Source organism: Procambarus clarkii, chromosome 41 (assembly GCF_040958095.1).
Source record: "Procambarus clarkii isolate CNS0578487 chromosome 41, FALCON_Pclarkii_2.0, whole genome shotgun sequence".
Classification (NCBI taxonomy): domain Eukaryota; kingdom Metazoa; phylum Arthropoda; class Malacostraca; order Decapoda; family Cambaridae; genus Procambarus; species Procambarus clarkii.
The window spans coordinates 18,260,733-18,286,451 of record NC_091190.1 but is presented as its reverse complement, the minus strand read 5'-3'; the positions used below and the strand labels follow the sequence as shown (position 1 = coordinate 18,286,451).

The 25,719-nt window shown below is 39.9% G+C and overlaps 1 protein-coding gene across 2 annotated transcripts; it reads right to left on the bottom strand.

The window, feature by feature from the left end:
- Positions 1 to 1,397: 1,397 nt before the first annotated feature.
- Positions 1,398 to 24,965, bottom strand: LOC123761087 (ketosamine-3-kinase). 2 transcript variants are annotated; one of them, XM_045747017.2, is made up of 8 exons: positions 24,832 to 24,965; positions 22,004 to 22,155; positions 21,444 to 21,628; positions 17,314 to 17,479; positions 13,954 to 14,004; positions 11,824 to 11,965; positions 5,596 to 5,770; positions 1,398 to 3,010 (listed from the first exon to the last, which is right to left on the bottom strand). In XM_045747017.2, the coding sequence occupies exons 2-8, from the start codon at positions 22,142 to 22,144 to the stop codon at positions 2,947 to 2,949; spliced, it is 924 nt and encodes a 307-aa protein (XP_045602973.1). In that variant the 5' UTR covers positions 22,145 to 22,155; positions 24,832 to 24,965; the 3' UTR covers positions 1,398 to 2,946. The 2 variants fall into 2 exon arrangements, with proteins under 2 accessions (XP_045602973.1, XP_045602972.1); XM_045747016.2 differs by lacking the exon at positions 24,832 to 24,965 and adding an exon at positions 24,650 to 24,698.
- Positions 24,966 to 25,719: the final 754 nt, after the last annotated feature.

Here is a 25,719-nt window from a genome sequence, read left to right as displayed (position 1 = left end):
TGTATAAATAGAAAATCTTTTTCCGGTTTGTCCAAATTCAATACAATATTACCGATTTCTACTTTCTAATTGTGTTGTACGTCGGTGTATGTACTATGGTTCTCATCATTACTATAAATACTACCAAAACAAGAGAATGGGCTGTGGTGGTACTAAGGGAGGAGGGTGATGCGGCTCTCTGCCTTGGTTTTAAGATGCTGAATGCAGTAACTGAATTTGGTGCCAAGACTTTGTCTGGCAGAAAGAAATACTGTACTGACAAGGCTAGCCCCTCAGCCATTTTTTCTCAAAATATGATAGAAAATATCATAGTTGTTATGTTGAATGCAAATTTTGCTACAATATACCTATTAAATAGTCCTCAAGTTATGCTACAATGTATCTGTTGATAATCCTCAAATTTTACTACAATGAACCTATTAATATTCTTCAAATTTTCTTACAAATTATCTACTTAAAATTATCTTTTAGATTAAGGGCCTGCCCAAAACGCTATGCGTGTTAGTGGCTCTGCAAGAATGTAAAAACATCAATGCTATGTACTGTACTTTCATAAACCCAACGTACCATCTTGTATATATATAAACAATATACAAACAAAATAAATGATCAAACAAAAGGCTTTTGGCAGAGTAAGTTACATTCAAATAGCTGATAGTGCACAGTGTTCTCCATATCAGAAGGTCTCTACCAGTTAATGATCCTACTGTTCTGTCTGGTGAACACACCTGAAGCATTTACCAGGACTATGAGGCCAATTTTTAGATACATATGGCATGCAGGATTGAGGCATTCCTAGACAATGTACTAATTCAAATGGCCATCTGGGAAGGGCATGTCAAGCCTGCTAGGCAAGTTCCACAAAACCAGCCTTGGGTCAAGACCGTCAGAGGTGGAAGTTGGGAAGTTTAGGCCACTTGGTATTGGGTAGGGTGAGGTCACCCAATCTTATACAAGCCCTTCAGACTTTCTCTCGTGTTCTCTATATCCTAATAATCCTAAACTGTATTTCGAATTCAGATCAAAACTACTTTCTAAAGGATTGCAACAGGACCTAAGTGTGCCACTGGGGAGCCGAGCGGACAGCACGCTGAACTTGTGATCCTATGGTCCTGGGTTCAATCCCAGGCGCCGGCGAGAAACAATGGGCAGAGTTTCTTTCACCCTATGCCCCTGTTACCTAGCAGTAAAATAGGTACCTGGGTGTTAATCAGCTGTCACGGGCTGCTTCCTGGGGGTGGAGGCCTGGTCGAGGACCGGGCCGCGGGGACACTAAAGCCCAGAAATCATCTCAAGATAACCTCAAGGAAGATCTCAAGAAGATAGCCACACAAGATGTACAGAAGGTCAAAATATAGAGCACAGTAAACTACCAAAGGACACCAAAGACTGTAAAATACTGTACTCATTACATTATATTTAAAATAAATCATAATGAACTAATAGTAAATTAAAGATACAGTATATTTTTAGTTGCTTATGTATACTAGTATTGTACCTTACATTCTCAGGTTTTTATATATAATAGTGAACTAACTTGTGATCAAATATTTTCCTTCAAGAATTGCAATAAAAAATGAGTATGTGGTGTACATATAATTAATATTATATATATACTGTGTATATGTGTATATGTGTATATGTGTATATATATATATATATATATATATATATATATATATATATATATATATATATATATATATATATATATATATATATATATATATATATATATATATATATATATATACATACACATATACACAGTATATATATATACACACACACACACACACACACATATACACACACAATATATAAATTTGCATGTATGCAGATGTTAGGAGCCCTACTCTTCAGTCATAATTGCATAAAAAGAATGGAATGATTACTTATATCAGTATCTGTCACCCAAGCAAACTGCGATGACAGGTTATTAAACAAACTAGCACACTAGCTAATAAACCAATAACATCAACAACTTTAGATACAACTAAAGCTGTACCGATACCAATACTTTGACTGTTACAGATATCGTTATTAACCGATACTGTATTTAATATTTTTTGTCAGCTGTCAGAACTATGCCACCTGCATAACAAAATGTCAACATCAATATTGCAAAAGCAGTTAGATACTACCAATACAGTGCATCGGTACATCTCTAGTTAGAACATAGCATCATGATGTAATAAATAATCTCAATACAAACATTAAGATATTACTTAAAGACTTATTACAGTAGTATAATCCTTATACTCAAAATATTCTACTTGTGTCATTCTAAATTAGTTTTAATTTTACATATATTACAGAAATTGCCCATATTTGTTGTCAACTCAATATCCTGTTACTCACTTTCTTAAGTAACAATTAAATGTTCTTTATAGTACATAATTATGCTATACAGTATGTAGTTATCTCATAATACCATATTTCTATTTATAATTCTAATTCAGCACTCAAAGTCATCAAATATTAATGATGCACAATTCTCTGTAACCTTCAAAGTCACATGACTATACATCATTACCTTTTAACAAATTAATTCAGTAAAATATCTTCATCATTATGTCAGTAACAATAGGTGTTAGGGGCAAACAGTTATTCTTTCCCATTGTTAGGAATAGGAAGGCTGTTAGACCAATAGCTAATCATCTCCAATTGGCTAGCTGCAAGGGTACCTAGAGTACTTCCCCCCCCATTACCTACAGTAGTTAAAGCTAGGTGAACAAACGCATCATCTGAAAGGAAACATGTCAAAACTTGTCCTGTCCTGCTTGGAGTTAAAACCGGGATCTTCTGATCATGAACCAACTCCATTGGCGATTACAATAAGTAAATTTTATTTGCTTATTGCAGTTTATTAATAGGTGAAATCTACACAAACTGTATTTTGGTTTAACGAAATTTGCTCTCAAAATATTTTCACAGAAAATATTTCTAATGGCATAAATCTCGCATCAGTTGAAGACTGCCGCTGCGGTATCCACTCCCAAAATGATTCCTGTGAATGGAGTTTGTAAAGCTAAAAAATTGTTAAAACAAAAGAAAGAAATGAGTTTTAAACAATGAAAAAAATGCAGTGGTAAAAGTTACTGCCAAAGATGGATATCTAGTAAGAGATCATGCCAACCCTCTAGATATTAATTGTAATTTTGTTTAAATCTAACAGGCAGGGCAGTGAGGGGTGGGTGTGGAAGATGGCTAGGATGGTGGGGACATTGATCCTTGGAATCACCGCAAGGTATGGCTAGAGTTGGGGAAGGTTGACTGGCATGCTGTCTGTGTGATTGACTGACCGGCTAGCTTGCTGGCTGAATTGCTCACAAGCAGACAGTTTGACTGGATGTCTAGTTGTCTTGCTGGTCCACTGGCTGAATGGCTGGTTGGCTTGCAAGTGGGAAAGCAGACATACAAATTGAAAGACAAGCAAGCTGACTGACTGACTGACAGGCAAGCATGTTGGCTGACTGGCTGGCTAGCATGTATTGATGTTTGAAAAGTGCCAGTGGCGCTCAAACATGCCCTCCCCACATTATAATCTAGGTTAGAAAGAAACCCTTGGGGATTGTAATGAGAAGGATGAGTTCTCCACATTATGGTACTGTATGTAATAGCAATATATTATGTCAATTATATCTTGTACTAAGTAAGAATGGACGAGAAAATGACCCGTATCCTTACACTCATTTAGTATTAAATGTTTTTCTCATTAAACCTATAAATAACCTAACTGAATTATTTTAAGTTATGGCCAAAATGCTTTGTGTATTAGTACTTATATTTAACACTTTCGCGCTATCTGGACGCGCCGGCGCGTTCGGTTTCGTCTAACGTAAACGCATAGTGGACATAAAGTTATGTCTACTTTTAAAATATTTGTATAAAATTCAATTTTTATCCGATTTACTTTGGGTTTGTTTCAAACTGCGCGCTATGAGGCTCTCTTTCTCACCACTAGGCTGCATGGTACAATAAGCTCATGAAAGGTGTGGATAACTTCGATCAAATGGTATTTTGTCCCAAACGGGTTGCAGGTGGGTGACTTTAGCCGTTTATACTGGTAATTCTTCCCCCATATCATGTATTATATGCATATGTCTGTTTAGGGAATTTTATCCCGATCAATATACAACCAAAAATAACTGTGTGCAACAAGTATAATCTTGACAAACATAACAAAAGTAAAAATATTTCGTGTGTGTTTGACGCTTACTGATATGTTCCAGCGTTGTTTTATATTTGTCGCTATTCTAACTTACGCTTTGTTGATATTTTTTACCTATGGGCACATAGAACATTCTATTGCGAACACATTGACATAAAAATGAATGACGTACATAGAAAATTAATGTCATGAGAGTGAAATAAGTATAAACTTTCAAAGCGCCGTGCGTCGTCCCGTCACCGATACCGGGTAACAATTTCACCACTTCCCACACTCTTGCGGGCGGGCTGCATTATTATTCTACGCTTATATTCATATCACCGTGTTGGGAATTTCATTGCGAGTCCATTGATACCAAAATTAACGCTGTAGAACAGGTGTGGAGGTGATTACAATCCCAAGAGTAAAAACATTTTGTTGCTGATGGGCGCTCACGGCGAGTCATCTACGTAGTTATTTATTTGGTGCTGGTATCCCTATATGTTTCGTGACTTATTTTACTAATGTTCTTCTAGAGAATTTTATTGCGAACACGTTGGTACCAAAATGAAATACGTAGCATGAGAACTAAGGTCAGAAGAGTAAAAAGAGTATACACATTTTTGTTTTTACGCTTAAGCGATAAAAACGCAGCGCGCACATTCGGTTGGCTGAGTGACCTTTGTGGAGAGCGCGAAAGTGTTAATATACAACCTCAATACCTACAAAGAAACCACTGTAATATGTTCTTGTATATATTTCATGAAAAAAAGAATACAGTATTAATTATTATTATTATTATTATTATTATTATTATTATTATTATTATAATGCCCTGCCTGCCTGCCAGGTAACCATGACAGAGCTAAACTGGAATATGATCTAACAATTTACCCAACAAAAATACCACATTTTTCTTAAGATAATGATTGAGAGACTGTATTAAAAAATGAGACTATACAGCTACTGTACATAGTATAAAAACATTAGTTCAAATGCACCATGAATGACTTCCATGGTACGATGTCAAAAAAAAAAAAGATGAAATAAAATTTAAGTTTTTGTGCAATACAGTACTAGTTAAGCAGGCAATGAGTCACAATAACGTGGCTGAAGTATGTTGCCCAGACCACACACTAGGAAGTGAAGGGACGACGACGTTCCGGTCCGTCCTGAACCATTCTCAAGTCGATTGTGATGATCATCACAATCGACTTGAGAATGGTTCAGGATGGACCGAAACGTCGTCATCCCTTCACTTTCTAGTGTGTGGTCTGGTCAACACAGTACTAGTTAGCTGCTACAATAACTACAACAGTATAGTTAACTTTAATAATTCTTTATTATAAAGGATGCCAGTATAACTTCATTCTGTGGCACATTCTTGACTAAATAGTTCATAAGGTGTAAACCATTTTTAAACAATACAGTACCGTACATACCAGTGATTAAGATTATGGAAGAGTTTGTAAAGTTTGTGTCTATTATTCCAGCCCGGAGCTTTGGGAATGATGCCGTGATACTCGTCCCAAAACCTTCGACTGAAGCCCCCAAACATTGCTGAGATTGCTAAATCATATTCATGATGTCCATAAAAAGAAGCTGGGTCAAAGATCACTGAAAATATAAGAAAGGTATAAATGAAACTGCAGAAGCCCTATTGGCCCCATGCAAGGCAGCTCATATTTATACCAAACAAAATTCTTTCTCATAAATACATATATATATCAGACTTACCTATTTCCTTAGATGTGCTCCCTCCTTCGACAGCCCAAAATTAACGGAATATGACTCGCTCCTAAAGTCAATAACTATGAGTGTTAAATCTCTCCCTGCAAGATGACCAATGGGACCAAGCAACGCTCCCAGTTAGACTCGGGGTTATAGGTATTTGCAAGACGACACAGTTAGTATTGCCGGCATTCTTATCCTCGACCAGTGCTACAAGTGATTTAGTGAATGAAATGCTACCAAAATACCTAAGGAACTTCACTGGGACTCATGATCCCAAATTTGTGGAAGGAGCTGGTCAGTGGGACACTCTTGCCAACTCTCACCCTCCACCAACTTTTCCAAATGACGGCAGAGGCCAAATGGGATAGCCCCATAGTGGAGAACAGTGCCACAGCATTGTTGGAGGCAGCTTCTGGGAAGGACAGAGCACGTCTTCTAGCTGTGCAAACCCCCCATGCCGGAGACTTCCTGTTGGCAGTCCCTAACTCCACCTTGGGCACCCACCAGGACCATTGGGCCCTAAGTATTGGTGTGGCCCTGCGTTTTGCTGGTCCACTGGCTGTCTCCACTGAACACCGGTGTATTTGCGGCCATGCACAAGCAGACCAATACGGCAGCCATGGTCTTATCTGTCGTAAGACAGGGAAAGATTGCCAGATATGAAGCAGTCAATGACATCATCAAGAGAAGTTTGGCTACAGCTGGGTGTCCAGCACAAAGGGAACCTCAGTTGTGCAGACCTGACAACAGCCAAAAATGCCCAGGTGGAGTCACCCCTGCAGCCATGGAGGGAAGGTAAACAGGTTGTATGGGATTACACGTGTGCATCTACATTGGCTGATATCTATCTACCTTACAGCACAGCTGAGGGAGGCAGGGCAGCCACCTTCAGGGAGACCCAGAAAACCAACAAGTACAGAGACCTAGAACGTTGTTACAGGTTCATGCCGATAGGCTCTGAGACCTTGGGTGCCTGGGGTAAATGTGCACTTAAGTTCCTAAAGAAGGTGGGCGAGGACCTCATTGGGAAAACTAAAGACTCACGAGCAGCCAGTTTCCTGTTCCAGTGCCTCAGTGTCGCAATTCAGAGAGGAAATGGGTGCTGTACCCTGGGTACGCACCCAACCTCTGAGGAGCTGGATGAGGTCATCGAACACTGATTGTTATATTGCCATATATATGTGTGTGTGTTCTCTGTAAACTGTAGCATTGCAATAAAATAAAATGAAACAAAATAAAACAAAATATACTTAAAAAAATAATGGGGGTGGTAGGAGAGGGAAAGATTAAAGTCTTCAGTGAGAATCCACAAGGTCTTCTCTGAATACCCTTTTTCTTCTTCTTCGAGGCTGTGGGTCCCTACAATTGCACCAGAGGTGGTACCCCTATTATATATATATATAAAATCAGACACACACACAGGAGCTAAAGTAGTCCAGGTGTGGGAGCGTCCTCCGCAGCCTCACAGTCTGCAGGTCAAACCCAAATATGACCGGAATGCTATTTTTTATAAGGAAGCGTCGTGGTCAGACTGGAAGGTCGAACCCGGTGTTCACGAGATCACCAGTTCGACCTCCTCTCTAGGCTTTCTTTCTTTCATATATTGGCCACAAAATACTTTAGTGAGTGTCCTCTGTGGCTTCGCAGTCCGGAGTTCCACCCAACTGAAATTTGCTTCTTTGAGTGTCCTCTGGGGTCCTCAGCATCTCCAGGTCGAGCCAATGCACGAGAGAAAATCTTTCTTTGCTGGGAAGATGGGACACCACGAGCGTAGCTCTCATCCTGTAACTACACTTAGGTAATTACTCACACACACATGCACGTGCCAAGCTTGAATGGTCCCCAAACCAAATGTATCAGAAAAACTCTTGCTCATGTACGATTCAAGATTGTACATTTGAGGTTTGGGCTTTCCTCATATAGTGAATTGGTCTGATGAAAATTATCAATGATCTCTGGTCACCGAGAGCTGTTGGGTGTTGGGTAGTCTCACAAATACCAATACTTTTGTACAGTCAACTGTGGTCCAGAAGTTATGGTACTGGACAGGCTAGGCATTTGGAGCGCCTAGCACGCATTGAGGCGCTCAAATTCGGCCCCCAGATAAATCCGTAGAACAGAGGTAGTTTCTCGCCATTCAAGCGTGCAGGTCCAACAGAACCTGTGCCATGCCCTTAACGAAAAGAATGGGCAGTCTGCCAGCCAGGAAGACTCCAGAACCTTCAAACGCACCCAACACAGGGAAGAAGGACCGAACTTAAAGGAGGACAGATCCATAACGGAAGCAGAATCCAGGTCTCGCAGGAGGTAAGCAGCAAGCACCTCTAGAACCTCCGTAGGTGAGATACGAGAGGCAGAAAACCTCCGGAAGGAAGGAGTCGAGGAACCCAATGGAACCCGGAACTGAACCCAGTGAGGAGCCGACCCCAAATCATACTCATACAGGGAAGGGGGATAAGAAAACCCCTCCCTCTGTAACAACAAGCTCCGCAAAGATGGCACTAACACCCAAGTGGGGTCAAAGGGGGCCCAAGCCCCCCAGGTCAACTTCTCCCCACAGGGACAGGATGAACCATAGGTTAAGGACCAGGGAGCGTGGATGGAACCAAAGTCGAAGCGATTAATGCCCCCAAGTCCGTGTATCTATAACCAAAACGGGGCAGCCTCGGGGCATCAGGGTGGGCAACCAACCTAGCGTGTTGCAGCAACCTGAACCTAGCATACAACGTAGATACCGCCTGTACCCGAATATCAACGTTATCAGAATGGGTAAACTGGAGAACATGCAGAGAACATGACTCCGGGTTAAAGGTGTCGTTGACCCAACAGGCACCATGACGGAGGCAAAAGCGGTGACTGTCACCCAGAGACAAGGGCACACAGCATCCTTCAAATTCGCACGAGGCGAGGTCTGAATTGGAAGACGCATCCATAGGTCTACCCAGCCCCAACAGGGGTTTCCAGGGCCCATAGGCTGACTGCTATGGGAAGCCCAGGCAAGTGTTGCTAACCGGATAGACCCAAAGCTAACAAGGGGGAGATCAAAACACTGAAGCCCCTGCAATGGGTACAATCACGGGGGCCTAGTGGAGAGCCATCAAAATATTATAAGTCTTCCTAAAGCCACACCAGGCAGACCCCTCACCAGGCAAACAAAACAAAAAGTAAAAGAAAAGTACAATGTCCCCAGAGGAAACAGGAACTGGCCGCTTCATAGGTAAGTTGGCTGCGCGATACCATGATGCCCCAACCAGCAACAATACCACTCCCTACTCAAGGCCAACAAGGGCCATGAAACCCCAGCTGGTCCCAAGGGTGGAGTAAATGCCGAGCAGCAAAAATCACTAAGGAAATGACATCCTGAAAGCACCAGGGTAGAGAACCCTGACACTCAATGGTAGTACTCACAGGGCACTTAGGGAAGGCTGCCCTAAGTGCATGTGGAACTGTACACCTGGCCAGCACACCACAAACAGTAGAGGACACCACTAAGGCAAAACACTGCCAGGAAACCGAAGCCAGAGTTAACGACCACCCCGGATTGCATTAGCCAACGAACTGAAGTTGCTGGGTAGCCGGCACGGGGGGTCCAGGGCTACGCCTCCCGGGAAGGGGAAGGCTGCGCATACGAATGGTACGGCAGCGAGAGGTGTGACACTCGCTTGTTTCCTTGGGAACTGAGGAAGTTCTGCCTCTCTGTTCAGTTTTCGGTCACAATTTTCTTACCATATGGGGTCTGTTTTGTTATGCCTACCTTTCTGGGTGCCTAACCCCTGTCAATGGCAGATAAGGAAAACCCCAACCACAGGGGGGTTTTCCAGGGGGGGCCATTGCTCCCTGTGCCTCTCTGAGGAGGCCAGGTTCTGGCTCAGTAGGCTGAACTCCATTGACTAATGCCCTGGTCTAATGTATCGTATATTAGCCCAATAGCTCCATGAGCTGGAAGGGCTCCCCACAGAAATTAATATAATCATCACCATGAATTTAAGTTCTCTAGCATATCCAATGTAAAATACAGTATATTTTTATATTTAAATAAATAAACATTACATAAATGCAATGAAAGATGCCAACAATGCCAAAATAGGATTTAACCCAGATCATGCTGTACAGTGCTCCTTTGATTTGGTGAACATCTGGTTGCAATGCACACTTTGCAGGCTGAATTTACTCACCAGCTCCTCTGAACCAGATGTTTTTGGTTCTGTGGAGCCAGAGGTGTACAAATTTCCTCAAGATGCGCAGCTAGGAATCATCAACTTATCACCTGGAAGGTTTCAATATAATAAAACATGCATAAAACAAAGTGACTTAATAGCTGATTATTATCCTAATATTACTAGTAATCTTTAACCAGAATTACACAATATGATGTACATCCAGTACCTGAGGAAATAATTCTGGCTAACACCTCAACAGTGGATGGGCTGGCCTGAGTTTATTTTTTATTTTTTTTATTTTTTTTGAGATATATACAAGAGTTGTTACATTCTTGTACAGCCACTCGTACGAGTAGCGTTTCGGGCAAGTCCCTGGAATACAATCCCCACCGCGAAGAATCGTTTTTACAACTAAGTACACATTTTACTGTCGAGTTAAACAGAGGCTACAGTTAAGGATTTGCGCCCAGTAAATCCTCCCCGGACAGGATACGAACCCATGACAAAGCGCTCGCGGAACGCCAGGCGAGTGTCTTACCACTACACCACAGAGACTGATAAATAGGCTTTACTTTAAAGACTTTATATAGGCTTGATGGAGCTCCATCCCTTCCACACCAACGTTACCCTCCCCAGGACCCATACAATCCCTTCGCTCAAGATGACATGTCAACTTCAAGTAATTCATAGGACTGTATTTGTTTAATTTACAAACCAGCCCATCCTCCTAAAATGAAAATACTAAACTTATAGCAACTATCTGGTTGAAAATACATACCAATAAGTAATGATGGACCACCAGAAAGTTGACTTTTGAATTACTGAATATGGATAAACTGGAAACTTTTTTAACTGTAACATAATTATAAGATCTAACCCTAATCTCTCCTGGCAATTCTAGGCCTAATATGTGCTATCTTAGGTACTGTCTAATAGTTAGTTTAGTTCATTTATTATGCACCCCATACCCATCTTGTGGGCGTAGTGGAAAGGGTTACAGAGGCACATAATGGGCTCAGGGAGTACAGTACACATGTGCTATACCAGGCTTCAGATTATTTAAATTTGGTTTTAGCTTTATTTTTTCAGACTAAAATTAATACAGCACAAAAAGTGGTTTACTATTAGTCCATCACTACATATTACAGTAGTACAGTACTTTGACCAATTAAGTACAGTAATTATCAAAAGGAGGCACAAAGCCGGGAAGACTATGAAGCACTACCAGTGTCAGAGGATAATCAAAAGATGCTAAATATCACCGAGGATGCCAATACAAGAATTAAGGCAAACAAGGTGAACGATGTCGACGGTATGAGATTAACTATGGATTCTGCAGATGATGAGTCACAATAACGTGGCTGAAGAATGTTGACCAAACCACACACTAGAAGATGAAAAGACAATGACATTTCGGTCCATAATGGACCATTATGAAGTCTCACAAGTCAAGAGGCGTGCAAGAGATGTTGGTGGTGAGAGTCCCTACTCTCTTACAGTGTGCCATGAGAGTATCACCACACTGCAACAGTGTAATGCCCAAATCACGTGGTGGCTACATGATTCGGGCGAAAGTTTTCACGGACTGTCAGGAAATTTGTCCCCCCTTTCCCTGCGACACTAGTCCACAGATCACAGGTTGAAATACACTGTCATAAAGACATCTTTGATTGTAGTGATCCATCACTGCAATGAATCAAGGTTGGTCCCATATAGTCCACAGTATTGAGGTTGCACTGTATTGTCATTGTAAAATTATCATTATACAGTACATACCAGGGCAATCAGTCGTCTCTGCTGCATTACCACTCCATAGGTCTCCATGGAGAAGAGATGGCTTTACCTCTATATTTGTAAAATACTGAGGAATCTTCAGCTGAAGATGAGACCAAAGTTCTCTAGCTTCACGATCTCCATACTGCCATGTGAGGAAACAATAATTTTGTTATCAACTAAACAAGAAAAAATAAAACAAGTCTACTAAACTGTTTAGATACAATAATAATTAAAATAGTGCCAAAACTCAAAAATCTAAATCAAACTGAGGCCGCCCCATTTGAGTTTGCCGAATTTCTTACCAGGAATGTGAAAAATCCAGCGTGGGATAAATCTTTCTATGTTGTACAATAGTAAAGGAATTAGGCTAAAATTAGTTATGATGAAGATGGGCACGCTTATTCCATATATCAAATTGATACTGGTATACCAGTGTTGAGGACAGGAAGCCTATATACTTTTCCCTTTTGTAATCCGATTTCACATTATTTTTTCCTTCCTTCACCACAATACAGTACAGTATTGTACTTCACACAAGAGATCCACCTTTGTTCTTTAAATGAAGGTGCACTTGGGATGCACACAAATTCGTTCTTCTTGGCAGTTTTGTGCTTTCCTTACCGGCTCTTCAAGGTTGAGGTTCAGTGTTTGCTTAGTCAAGAAGCTTTCCTTGCACATCACAAAGTGTGCGAAACATTATAGGACAAAGAGTGCTGGGAAGACAAGACACCACGAGCGTAGCTCTCATCCTGTAACTACACTTAGGTAATTACACACCTGCCTGCCTGCCTGTGCGATGGTCCAGGTAGCTGGTATCCCTCATCCCAGTAGTGTCCTCCTGTCTCATCTGCATTGCCAGTATGGGGTATGACTTACCCGTCCAATTCCATACCTGGCTTGGTAATTTACCTTTACTGTGGATATTTTGCCTTGTGGATGCAGGAGTGTCCTCTTCTCACCTTTTTGGGGCTTCTGCATGCCTTTGGTCTTGTGATGGCTGTAGGCCTCTGTCCTCAACTTGGTTGACTCTACATTGTCTTTCCTTTCCTAAGGCTCCTGGAGGATCAGCAGCACAGTCTATCTGGATGGTCTGAGGGCATCCAGATGCCGATCTTCACATAGGGAATTTTTAGCCCTTTTCGACAGTGACAAGATACAAAGCTCCTCAGATAGTAGTGAAGCAATTTTTTTTTTTTAATTTAAAGTACAACACAGGTAATACAAATTTGTTGTATGTTAATTATGTACTGTATTGTAAGATAAATATGAATATGCATAACTGTGATTGTAAACTTCGTTAACAGCGGAAGATAAAATGAATTCATAGCTCGTCTTCTCATATATAGTAGTTCATTTACTATATACCAAAGGAGATCAGTTTAGGATATGGAAATATAAAAAGCCATCACATTCTCTAATCCACTCTACCAAATTCCAGCTGGTGCTTGGAAATGGAATATTGAAATATGACCACCACATCACTCCAAACAATCCACTTTTATCAGGTAAGTGGCCTACTGACTGGTGTGCCTTACTTATGATCATAAGGTCCCAGGATTACCCCCTTCAGGACTCATATCAGATAAATACAGTCACCATTATATACTAATAAAACTTCTTAATCTTTAGCTATAAGTATATAAAAGTCTTGTAGTACACTTCTTGACTCACAATCAGGGATCCCAGGTTCAATTTCCTGGTGGAACAGGCATAGTTAAGCACATTTCCTTTCACCTAATCCCTGTTTATCTAGCAGTAAATAGGTACTCAACCATTAAAGAACTGTTGTGGGATTGCATCTTTGGGAGGATCAGTAGTTCTACTTAAGGGAACCTCGGTACATTACTGTATCGATATACACACACAGGCTTCCTGTCCCCGACAACGAGTTATTATACTTGAACAGTACTTCCCTTAGCTTCATAAAGTTATTAAAGTTTTACTGTGCCCACTCATAATGTCTCAATTATCTAAGTTGCTATACACACTTTCCACAACCATTTACCACCTACTTTTGTTGAACTATATATGAACTAATATTTTACAATGAATTTATTAAATCACAACTTATAAAATTTTACCTTTCAAACAATATCATTTTTACAAGTAGTACCAACAGGTGTTACCTGCCTCATTCTCGATCATTGACAACTGCTGCTGAAGCTTTCTTGTATAAAATACCTGAGAGTGTATAAGAAATATTATACATTAATTCAGAAATGCTAATCATCTTGGTGAGCGACATCTTTCTTACACTACTTGTACACATTTACAGACTGGGGGGGTGTCTGCAAAGTTTGTCAAACATATTTTGATTATTAATTAGCATTAAATCTTGCAAGAACCATACACCAATACAGTACTGTACTTCAAACACTTACAATAGCAAGTTATATTACACACAGAAATCACAATAACGTGATGCATCAAATGAACAAATCCACAAGGGCCATGACGAGGATTCGAACCAGCGTCCAAGAGCATCCCAGACGCTGCTGTAGCTCAGTCGATTAAGGCAGCGTCTGGGATGCTCTTGGACACAGGTTCGAATCCTCATCACGGCCCTTGTGGATTTGTCCAGCAAGTTATATATTTGCATAGCATTTTAGCGAGTACAAACAATATACTCACTCCAACCTTTCATTAGCTTAATGGCATAACTAATTAGCACTAATTACAGAAGCTATAATCCTTTCCCTAATTACAGGTAACATTCTTTCCATCCTGTTGGAGGAAGCCGAGGTGTAGTCACCGAATATAAGCAAGAAAAAAGGGAATAGTCGACAGTACAATTTCCACAGTGATTCAGAATCACTCACGATTCCCAATTGAGCCGCCACTCTCTCCCGCATAGAGCTCTGTGACTTCGGCCTCACTCAGCTCCAAGCTCTGTCTCAACGTCTACGACACTGCCAACAACCGATTACTGTAATCAAGACCACTAAATAAATATGAAACCCACTAAACACTGTATCTAATCTACCCAACAACGTAACATAATCGTACATTACAGCTTGCACATATTAAGTAAAAGATATGTATAATGGTGTTGCAAGTCTTCAGGATAGGATAAAACAACAAGTCAGCAAAGAAAACAGCGAGACCACCAGTTGGATATTTGGAATTACGAAGGAACTACTGTCATAAAGAGATGGATTGCTGAAAAGCATTTGGAGACCAATTGATGTCGGATTGATGTTATATGAGCTGTGTGTTTTGAGTGATTTCGAGCCGGGATAGTCCCAGAATCTGCCGACATAGAATGCCAAGGGTTAGTTAGTTAGTTTAGTTCATTTATTATGCACCCCATACCCATCTTGTGGGCGGTAGTGGAAAGGGTTACAGAGGCACATAATGGGCTCAGGGACTGAACCCCACAATTCATTTAGCTAAGCAAGTTACAATCTTGGTGAGCTAGTTACAAAATTCAGTATAAGTCGTCACATCAACAATGGGTTCAAGATCGACCTCAAGTACAGGTTCTAAATTAAGCAACTGACATATGTGGAGAGGGTGTGGAAATTTCTATAACTTCATGGTGTGAGTAGATAATATCAGTTCTACTTCTAATTCTCTTCATCATCCCTAACTTTGTGATATAAATTGTCTACTATATGTCTCACTGTGCTATACACCTATATAGTTCAGCCAGTATTGTAATAATTTGTGCAAGTTTTTACAAATAAAGTTTCTAATTCTGATAATGGCACTATCTACGTGCTATGCTGTTATTGTCGCTAATGTAATTACAGTACTGTAACTTTTATGCAAATTTTCCCAATTATAAATGTACAATCATACATCAATAAAGCTTTTGATTTGACTTAGAAAAAAAATAAAAAATTATTAAGAATCAGAACCAGTATTGAGTAAGAGAAAGAGAGAAAATGGTAAGAAAGATCAACTCGAAATTGGAACATGTTTGCTTAATAAGTAAAACACATGGAAAAATCAGGTCAAATGACCATATGAAGGCACAGTTGGCTCCAGCTTTATCATGTTACTAACGTGATTGTTAATTCAGCACTTAGTAAGTTTATTCCTAATGAAAACAAATAAAAAGCTCATCAAATAAATGAGTTTCTAGTGGTCGGGCTTCAGATGAGAGAGGCAAATGAAGATTAAAAACTCGAAGGGGGAGAGACCAGGACAGAAAACCCTACCCAGTGCAACACAAGCTCAACTAGGACCAGGGGTCGACCAGGTAATGAGCTCTGGACCCAGATATTAGCCAAAGACATTAGAAAATACTGTACAGTGGCAAGAGCGGCAAACTTTTGATCATTGTGGGCCCAGAGGTAGACCATAGGCTGGCTAGATTCAATAACACTGCAGATGACTTGAGATAAAATGAGTCTTGGAACAGGGTACAAGGAGACTGGATCAACAAACAATGCGTCCTCTGACATCGCATGTGGGTAGTAATGAATAGCCACACCAGATATCACAAAAGATGCACCCCTTGGGGAAACAAATCATGGATTAATAACCAAAAAGACACCAATGTAAGCCAACTGCCTTTTTCTTTGCCAGAAAGGAAGACGATAGCTGCAGACAAAGAAACTGCCTGTCAGGGTCGAAGGAACAAAATTCCCACTTCTGGAGGAGAGCAAGAAGCTTCCTAACCTTACAACTGGAAGAGAAGGCCAACAAAAACAACCCCTGTAAAATGTATCACGGACTGAAGGGGCAACTGAGAACTGAGGAGACAAAAGAAAAATGAACAGCTTATCCAGAGGTCAAGATGGCTCGGGAGAAGAAGGAGCTGGCTGGAGGTGAAAAAAAACAATTTATGAAAAATCTCCAAGGAAATATTGATGCTGAAAGCCAACAAAAGCAGCTCTGCTAAGACTGAATGAAAGGAGGAGACAATATTAAGCAAAAGATGTCAATCAACAAACATGCAAGACAAAAAAAGACAAAGCTACTGGAACCAAGACAGACAGATGACAAAGAGGAATAGAAAGATGAACAGAGCACCAGGAGACCTCATACTGCTGGCACACGAAAATATGCAAGTGGGAGACTAATAGTTCAGCTACCTATGCATCATACAAATGCCAATACACCAGCATCAGAAACTCCAGATGTGAAGATCAGAGGAAAACTTCAAACCAGTGAGGACATGCCCAGACTGATCTTCTGAAAGAGGAGGAACCATGGAAAAATTCCCGGGATCAAATACCGGGTCTGAAGAGTCGGTAAGCAAGGAGCTATAAGGATCACCCTGCCCATGTAAGTCTCCAGTCTAGACAACACTGGGAGCAAACCCTTATCTGATTTCGAAACTAATACTGTATACAGTATTAAAAAAAGAAATTTAGAATAAAATTATCAAATGTTTTTTAGACTTTTCTTTCAAACTTTTGTATCACAAACTTTTACAGTACTATTAATAACTAATTATAACTTGTTTTGAGTAATTAGTTCTTTATTTCGTAGCTGCATGATTTCATTGACCTGGTAACAAATCCACAACAAATATCTTACCACCCAGTCATCACACCAGGTGTTGTCCTGCTCAAGAAAGCCACAACATGTTGTCACAGGAAAGCCAAACTGGCTCACATAAACGGGCCCATCTTCCTTGGAAAGGCCCACACGAGAGCTTTCAGTCTGGCTTGTCTTCTCTGCTTCAATATTGTGGAGGTGCAGTCTGAAAAGAATTGACAATAATTTCATTGCATTCAAAAATCCATCAATGAATGTAATGAAACTCCTCTTTCTGTTGAGTGATCCCTCAGTGGCTCCCTGTAGCTACTGTAATGAGATAGCCTCACTCCTGTCAGTCACATCAGTCCTTGCGAGTCCTTAATAGTCTACCAGAGACCAGAAGGTAAAACCTAGCCCTGTTCACAGAAGGCAGACAAACAATGCAGCAACTCCTCGGCAACTGATCCACTCAGTAGTTATATAGGTCCTACCCCCCTCCCCTCCACTAGTTACAGATAGCTGCTGCCAGATGGCAATTCTATAGGAGCTGCTATCTCCCAATGTGAACAATCATCAGTCCAGAACCAAATTGACCAACACACCTAGCATGGAAAAGAGGGGTCCAAGGAGAAACTGAATCACAGAGAAATGAAACCCCCCAGAAAGAAGGGCTTTATTATATTCAACATTGGTTTTCTGGAGGGGGCCAAACAGTAGTTCCCTGTTGCTATCTACAAAAAAAAAAAAAATGGGATTCACCAAGGGAGGAGGAGAGTAAAGATCAAACCCCCTAAGGGAAGAAACCAGGACTGGATACCCTACCAAAGTAAACACAAGCTCGATAAGGACCAGGGACACTGACTAGGAAATGAGCCTCCAGGACCCTGGGAGACCTCAAAACCCTCGAGCCCAGATATCAGCCCAAGACAACAGAGAAAATACAGTGGCCAAAGCCACAAACTTCCAAACACCTTGTGCCCAATGGTAGACTGCAAGCCAGCTAAAATTTATGACCCTGCAAATTTATGATTTGAGACAAATGAGCATTGGAACAGGGAACAAAGGAGATTGGATCACTAAACAATGCATCCCCAAAGCAGCCCATGTTGCACTTTGGTAGTGATGAATAGTTGCAACTGTATACAACAAATGATGTACCCCCCCCTGGACAAACCAGGAAACAATAACCAAAAGCCCCCTCTGGAAGCCAACAGCCTTCTCATTCTTTGCATGCAAATGAGTTGTGGAAAAATGCTTAGGTTCACATGGAGTCAGAAGGGCTGGAAACCAAGGCAGAGCAGGCCACCCAGGAGCCAGACAAAGAGACAAAGTAAGGAGTTGGCAGGAGTTGTAACGAGCAACAGTGAGCCACTGTTCTTCCCCTCCAAAGATTCTACATTTACACAAATCTAACCCAATCTTCATATAATTATGTAAATAACATAGATAAAAAAAATATTTTCCTACACCATTATTGGTAATGAAAATAGAACATGATTACACATAATTGAAGTTGGAAATACACGCATTTTATAATGAAAAATGACCAAAACAAAAACATAACTACCGGGTACCAAAATTTACCCATATTGACCTATACAGTAATTACAAAAATAAAACAGACAATTAAAATATTTTCCTAAAGCATTATTTGTAATGAAAGTACAACATGATTACACATACCTGACGTTGGATATATACTCATAACAAAACATTAATTCAAACAAAAACACTGTAGAGATTTTCCAAAATTGACCTAAAAGTACAAAAACAAAACATAATTAAAACAGAGTATTATTAGTAATGAAATTAAAAAACAATAACACATTTGCAGGGGATGAGTCACAATAACGTGGCTGAAGTATGTTGACCAGACCACACACTAGAAAGTGAAGGGACGACGACGTTTCGGTCCGTCCTGGACCATTCTCAAGTGAGAGAGTGCTTGTGCACAATCGACTTGAGAATGGTCCAGGATGGACCAAAATGTCGTCGTCCCTTCACTTTCTAGTGTGTGGTCTGGTCAACAAAATAGCACATCATTATTATTGGAAATTGGGTATAAACACTGGCAGAGAGGAAACCACCAGCCACTCATGCCTGGCACACCATGCAGAGTGCTGGGCTGGCATTCGTTATAAACTAGTACTAGTTGTCACTTAGTCTATAACTGTGATTAATAATGTGAGTGCAAAGCCAGGCTACATATAGAGTAGGTATTTTGTACTTTCACAGCGAGTGTTTTGTATACGAAACAAAATATTACATGAAAATACTGTATTACAAACCACATCATCAAATTTGCAGATGACGCTAAGATCTATGGTCAAGTGGGAAGTGAAAATGATATTGAGAACTTACAAAGAGATCTGCATGAATTCCACAAATAGAAGACTGGCAAATGCTTTTTAATGTTGATAAATGCAAGACCTGGCATGTGGGGCATAACAATCCATGTCACAACTACCAAATTAACAGCACTATCTTACAGCAGATTGATGAAGTAAAGGACCTTGGAGTCAGAATCCATCATTCACTGAAAGTTGCACAACAAGTGGGAGTGGCAGTAAAAAAAACTAACCACACCCTGGGAATAATCAAGCGTACCTTTACCTTTAAAGAAAAGAAGGTGGTCATTCAACTGTACAAGTCTCTGATGCACCCCCACCTGAATTATTGCAACTAGGCATGGAGACCTAGTTGCCATAGTTGCCTGATCATCTTCAGAAAGACATAGTTGCTCTGGAGAAGGTGCAACACCGGGCAACTAAAATCATTCCAGAGCTACGTCATCTCTCCTATCAGGAATAGTTAAGGGCCACTGGGCAAACAACAATGCAAACCAGGCATGACGGGGCAGATTTCATCGAAACCTTTAAAATACTGAAAAATTTGGAGTGTGTTTATCCAGACAATTTCTTCAAAATGTCAGATGTAACACGAACAAGGAACAACGGTTTAAAGCTCAACAAGCCACAGTGTAGGATTGAGAATAGGTGGTGCTTTTCATCCATTTGGTTATAAACCCATAGAACTACCTACCTGCCAAAACTAATAGAAAAATTCTGAGACTTTTTTCTAAAGGATTTGTTTGGAACATAGATCAAGATTTTTAATAGTTGCAATGTTATAAATGGGAGATGCATTCCCAGGCCACAAAACAAACGGAGATACATGGTAATAACGAGCACTAATGATAATTCACAATAGCACTCACCGGGAATATTATCTCAGCAGCTTTGTCTGCACATCATGCTTCTTGTTACAACACATTTCTTACTCTCTTCTACTGCTACTTCCATGGCTCATGCTCTCGGGAACTTAGTTGTATACTTCACCTTCACGTATAATCATGGCTAACAACACAGAGGAGATTAAACTATTATAGGTTATAACCTAAGTTAGGTCCCAGGATGTTGGTTGTTGGACCCAGGATGGCCCAAAGATACAGCTGTGTACCCAACACCTAGACTTCTATAAACATTATTTGTTTAATCCACAGCCATATTGTGGAGAAGTCTGTCAGTCTACAACCGTACATCTTTTCTGACACCTTTGACTTTTAATCATTCAAGACGTGTCTCTGAAGTTGTCTTTTTGACACTAGCTAATATTTTTGCATATACTCTACTGGTGAAACTTTATTAAGTGGGCAACATTGCAAATTGAGACCTGCAACAAGTCACCACCTTCCTGCCCCACTGAAACCACTAGAGATGGCAGAGAGGACCAATATCTAGTATAAACACACTTTTGGTTTTGCAACTATTCTCTTGACAATTCATTTGTTAACATTTTGACACCAAATTTATTATAACCCAATGAATAAGTTAGAAAACATTAAATGACTGTACAAAACAATTTGCTCCCTGGGCGGCTCACAGGCCGCCCAGGGAGCCGGGAACATTTACATTCGGAATGTGCAGAGGTTGGACCACAAAGGTGTTCAAGCACATTCTATGTGCAACAGGTCTTGTATAGACCGGTCGTCAAACTAAAATAAATGGCAAAAAGGTTCACTGGTCATAAGTAGATAGACAAAGACATTCTCACTAATCTATACAGTACAGGATGTGTAAAAGCAGAATCAAATTAGTATTTTCTAAGTATTTATGACAGTCTTAACTAATCCCTTAAAGTACTGCAATATTTTATTCAAATAAAAGTTTACAAAGGTGTTTTCTTACTTGGCCAACTGCTTTCCCAACGTTGCTGCATGACGATTCAGATTATGCATATCAACGTACTCCATGACAAGCACTGCACCACCAGCTGGATTATCTACCACCACATGAGGCACTGGAGCCTTAACTGTTCCTGTGGCAATTATTGCTTTCAAGCTTTCATACTCTCCATCAAACATCTCTCGAGCCTGCAAGTAAAACTTGGCAATGATCAATCAAGCCTGAACTTTAGTGAATAAACTAAGTTATAATGTTTAATCCTTATGAACTAAAAAGACCACAATGGCATGAGGGATTTGCTATTTATATTATGGAAAAGATCATCAAGGCAAGTGACCTTCGACAAACCGCCAGCTTCCTGTCCTTGTCGAGGCCACTAGGGTTAGTGTCCCTCAGGTAAATCAGATAAAATCAGGAAATGGAAACCTTTATATTCAGGCATTTATTACGTGCTTAATTTTCCCCAAGCCATAACATAAATGACACCTTTCTTCCAATGCTAAATAAGTAAGGTCATTCTACTGAATTGGACACTGACAAACATAAAATGGGTTTGTTCTAACCTTGCTCTTAGAGTTCCTCTTCAAAAAGACTTTACCAGTGTCAGTCTTATAAACTTCGCCTTCATTGACACATCCACCTCCTCCTGTGCCAGTACCTTCTAGACGGGCTGTGCCAAGGGACTTTTTAATAGCAGCAAACATCCTTTGGTAATCTTTACAAAAGAGAAGCGTACTATTATTACTGGAATAAATCTTTTTGTATATAAATTGTTATAAAGTTGCTGTACAGTAATTGTATTATGGCAAAATACATACAGAATAACTCATTTGGCATCCTCTACAACTTGAAAGCTATGTACCGCACTATACAATGGAGTCTTCAAAATTCAATATACTGTACGTTGAACCAAATTCATCCTACTACAGTGTATTTAACTGATATTTCTGGTGCATGGAGTATTTGCCCCTCCTTTCCCCCCAGTAGAATGGCTTTTTCCTACTCCATAAATTGTTCAATATAGTATTATCAATTCACAAAGTGGAGAATGCAGCTTAAAAAGATGACATTTATATGTTAATGGCAAAAATATTAAATTAGAAATTAAAACAGTATAATCTAGCTTTGTAACTACAGTATATTAACGGCAATGTGACAATGAGCTAGGAATGAGGTATTTGATAATTAAGCAGCAAAATATTTTTGGTTGAGGAATGTATGAATATTGAAGACAATAACTAAAATGCACGAACAATAAAAAGGTACTGTAGTATCTAAACGAATTAACCTGCCTAACCTAAACTAGCAAAATCTTATTTATCCAACCATCTGAGGCACATTCAGATCAGTCACAGGCATTTTGAAACAGCCCGTTTCCATTCTTACGAACAATGGCCAAATGCTTGTTAATCCAGGTGCCAAACCCACATGTTTATGAATGCAAAACACTTCACACAAGTTACAGTACAACCAAAATGTTCAAACTTGTCTCTAATGGTAGTTTTCACCATGTGCTGAAGTGGGTCTGATCAAATATAACCTTTGTCAGCAGAATATTTCACAAACCTTATGCCATTATGCATCATTATATTATCCTCCCCGGGCAGAATATGAACCCAGGCCAAAGCGCTCGTGAAGCGCCGGACGAGTGCTTTACCACTGCGAATGGGGACTAACTAATTGGCTAACTCCCGGGTGTGGTACCTATAATACTGCTAGGTGAAAGGAGGCATTAGGTGAAAGGAATAAATAAATAAATAAAGGAAACATGCCCAAGCATTTCTGTCCACCTGGTAATTTAACGTGGGAATCCCAATTTAGAGTTGAGAACGAAGCCAAAGTTATTGTACTTTTAAACTGATGTACAAGTCTTTGGAGTTTGCCACAGCTTGGTTGAGTAGAGCCCGAGGATGGGTTGATTTAGTGATAGGCTTGGCTGGGTTAGATTAGGAAAGTTTTTAATTCTGATGACGAACTTTCAACATTACCTAAAACCTTTTATAATTACATATACTGTACAGTAATAATAATAATAATAATGATTTTTATTTACAAGAAGGTACAATGGGATTGCAAGATTACATAAGACTGGTATTTTTACATTCTTGCAAAGCCTTTAATGCGTTTCAGGCAGAAACGCTCTGGACATAAAGAAGAAATTAAGCATATTTATTTATTTATATACAAGAAGGTAATTGGGTTTATGAGAGTACAGAGCATTAAAGTTTTACATTCTTGTAAAGCCACTAGCATGCATAGCATTTTGGAAGTATATAACTATATATACAGTCTCTGTGGTGTAGTGGTAAGACACTCGCCTGGCGTTCCGCAAGCGCTATGTCATGGGCTCGTATCCTGGCCGGGGAGGATTTACTGGGCGCAATTCCTTAACTGTAGCCTCTGTTTAACGCAACAGTAAAATGTGTACTTGGATGAAAAAAAAGATTCTTCGCGGCAGGGGATCGTATTCCAGGGACCTGCCCGAAATGCTACGCGTACTAGTGGCTGTACAAGAATGTAACAACTCTTATATATATCTCAAAAAAACTACATTACATATATAAATATATAACTATAATTTATGTAGGACATGAACAAATGTAATTTGATTCTGGAATAGGTTCTTTATTATAGAGAAATAAAACCATAATAGAAGGTGGGTAACCCGCAATATTAGTTGACAATCCAAGTGCCTAAGTAAGCGGTCCTTCTAATTACCGCAAGCTACACAAGCTTCACTAAGCTTCCTGGCAATATGTTAGTAATGAATAAATATGATATATTTACTCATTATAATGTTGGTGCTGAATGTACAACACGAAAAAACAATTTTAATCTGAAAAAGTATCTTTTTATAAAGAAATTAGACGAAAATAAAGAGCTGGTGACGCCAAATCAAGTCGATGATCCAAGCGTCAGATAGGTTTGGTTAGGTTAGGTCAACCTAACCTATCATATTTATTCATTACTAACGTATTGCCAGCAAGCTTTGTGAAGCTTGTGGTAGCTTGCGGTAATAAGACGGACCCTAAGAAAGTGGAACGACTCGTCCTCCTGTCTTGGGTAGTGCGAATAGTGACTGGTATCATACATTAAATAACTAAACCTCATCTAACCACGCCTATCCTGACCCATATACTGTATATATGGAATGTGTGAAGCATACTGTATGGTGAAGATGCACGAGCCAGCTACAAAACATGAACCACCTGTAAATATCCGTAGCCAGCTGGGAACCGCCATTATATTACACATTCCTACCAATATTCCCACATGACACCTAAAAATACATTAAACATCGTGTATAATATTAAACTGCGGTGGTTTACAACTACAAATCAAATATATTCGTGGCGTAAATTGGGGAATTATTAAGAAAACAGGCCATCACCTGGAGACCCCTAAACGGCCTTCAGTATCGAGTGGTTCTCAGCTAACACGGGTCGCGCTATCTTGAAATTAACCCAGGTAAGGGATCCCCAAAATGCGCGCCATGTTGGGAGCGACGAGCGCCCATTGAAAATGTTGAAGACATTAATTAATTAATTTATTTATTTATTTATTTATTTATATACAAGAAGGTACATTGGGTTTGTGAGAATATATAGCATAGTATTTACAATCTTGTAAAGCCAGTAGTACGCGCAGCGTTTCGGGCAGAGTGAATGAATGAATGAATGATGAAGGTTTTAATGTACTTCATGAATGTGAAAATATATATATATAATTAAATGCGTCAATAAACTTAAATGTTTATTTCATCAAAAAAGACAAATCTACAGGAATTTTTTTTAAATATTTTATCTTTCTAGACTCAAAATCGGGTTTGATTTCCGAGTTGGACAGAAATGGGTGGGAATTTATCTGAATTTACTTGTGGGCCACTATATCTCTCTCTCTAGTGGCCTCGACTAGGACAGGAAGCCAGCGGCTTGTCAAACGTCCCCCTTTCACCTGATACCTTCGAAGAGTTAAGGGTGACATGATAGAGGTTAATAAGTGGATGAATGGACATAACAATGGGGATATTAATAGGGTATTAAAAGTATCAACACAAAACAGAACACGAAACAATGGGTATAAATTGAATAAGTTTAGATTTAGGAAAGACTTGGGTAAATACTGGTTCGTAACGGAGTTGTTGATTTGTGGAACCAATGACAGCGTAACGTGGTGGAGGTGGGGTCCCTCGATTGTTTCAAACGTGGGTTGGACAAGTATATGAGTGGGATTGGGTGGTTATAGATAGGAGCTGCCTCGTACAGGTCAATAGACCTTC

What these genes read in the sequence shown, in the direction of transcription:
- LOC123761087 (XM_045747016.2), bottom strand. Translation starts at nt 24,695, where the DNA reads ATGTGTAATATAATGGCGGTTCCCAGCTGGCTACGGATATTTACAG. An exon ending in CTGGCTACGGATATTTACAG is followed by an intron (nt 22,156 to 24,649) that starts GTGGTTCATGTT and finishes TCTTTTGTAAAG; the next exon opens with ATTACCAAAGGATGTTTGCT. An exon ending in TTCCATAATCTTAATCACTG is followed by an intron (nt 3,011 to 5,595) that starts GTATGTACGGTA and finishes CTCCATTCACAG; the next exon opens with GAATCATTTTGGGAGTGGAT.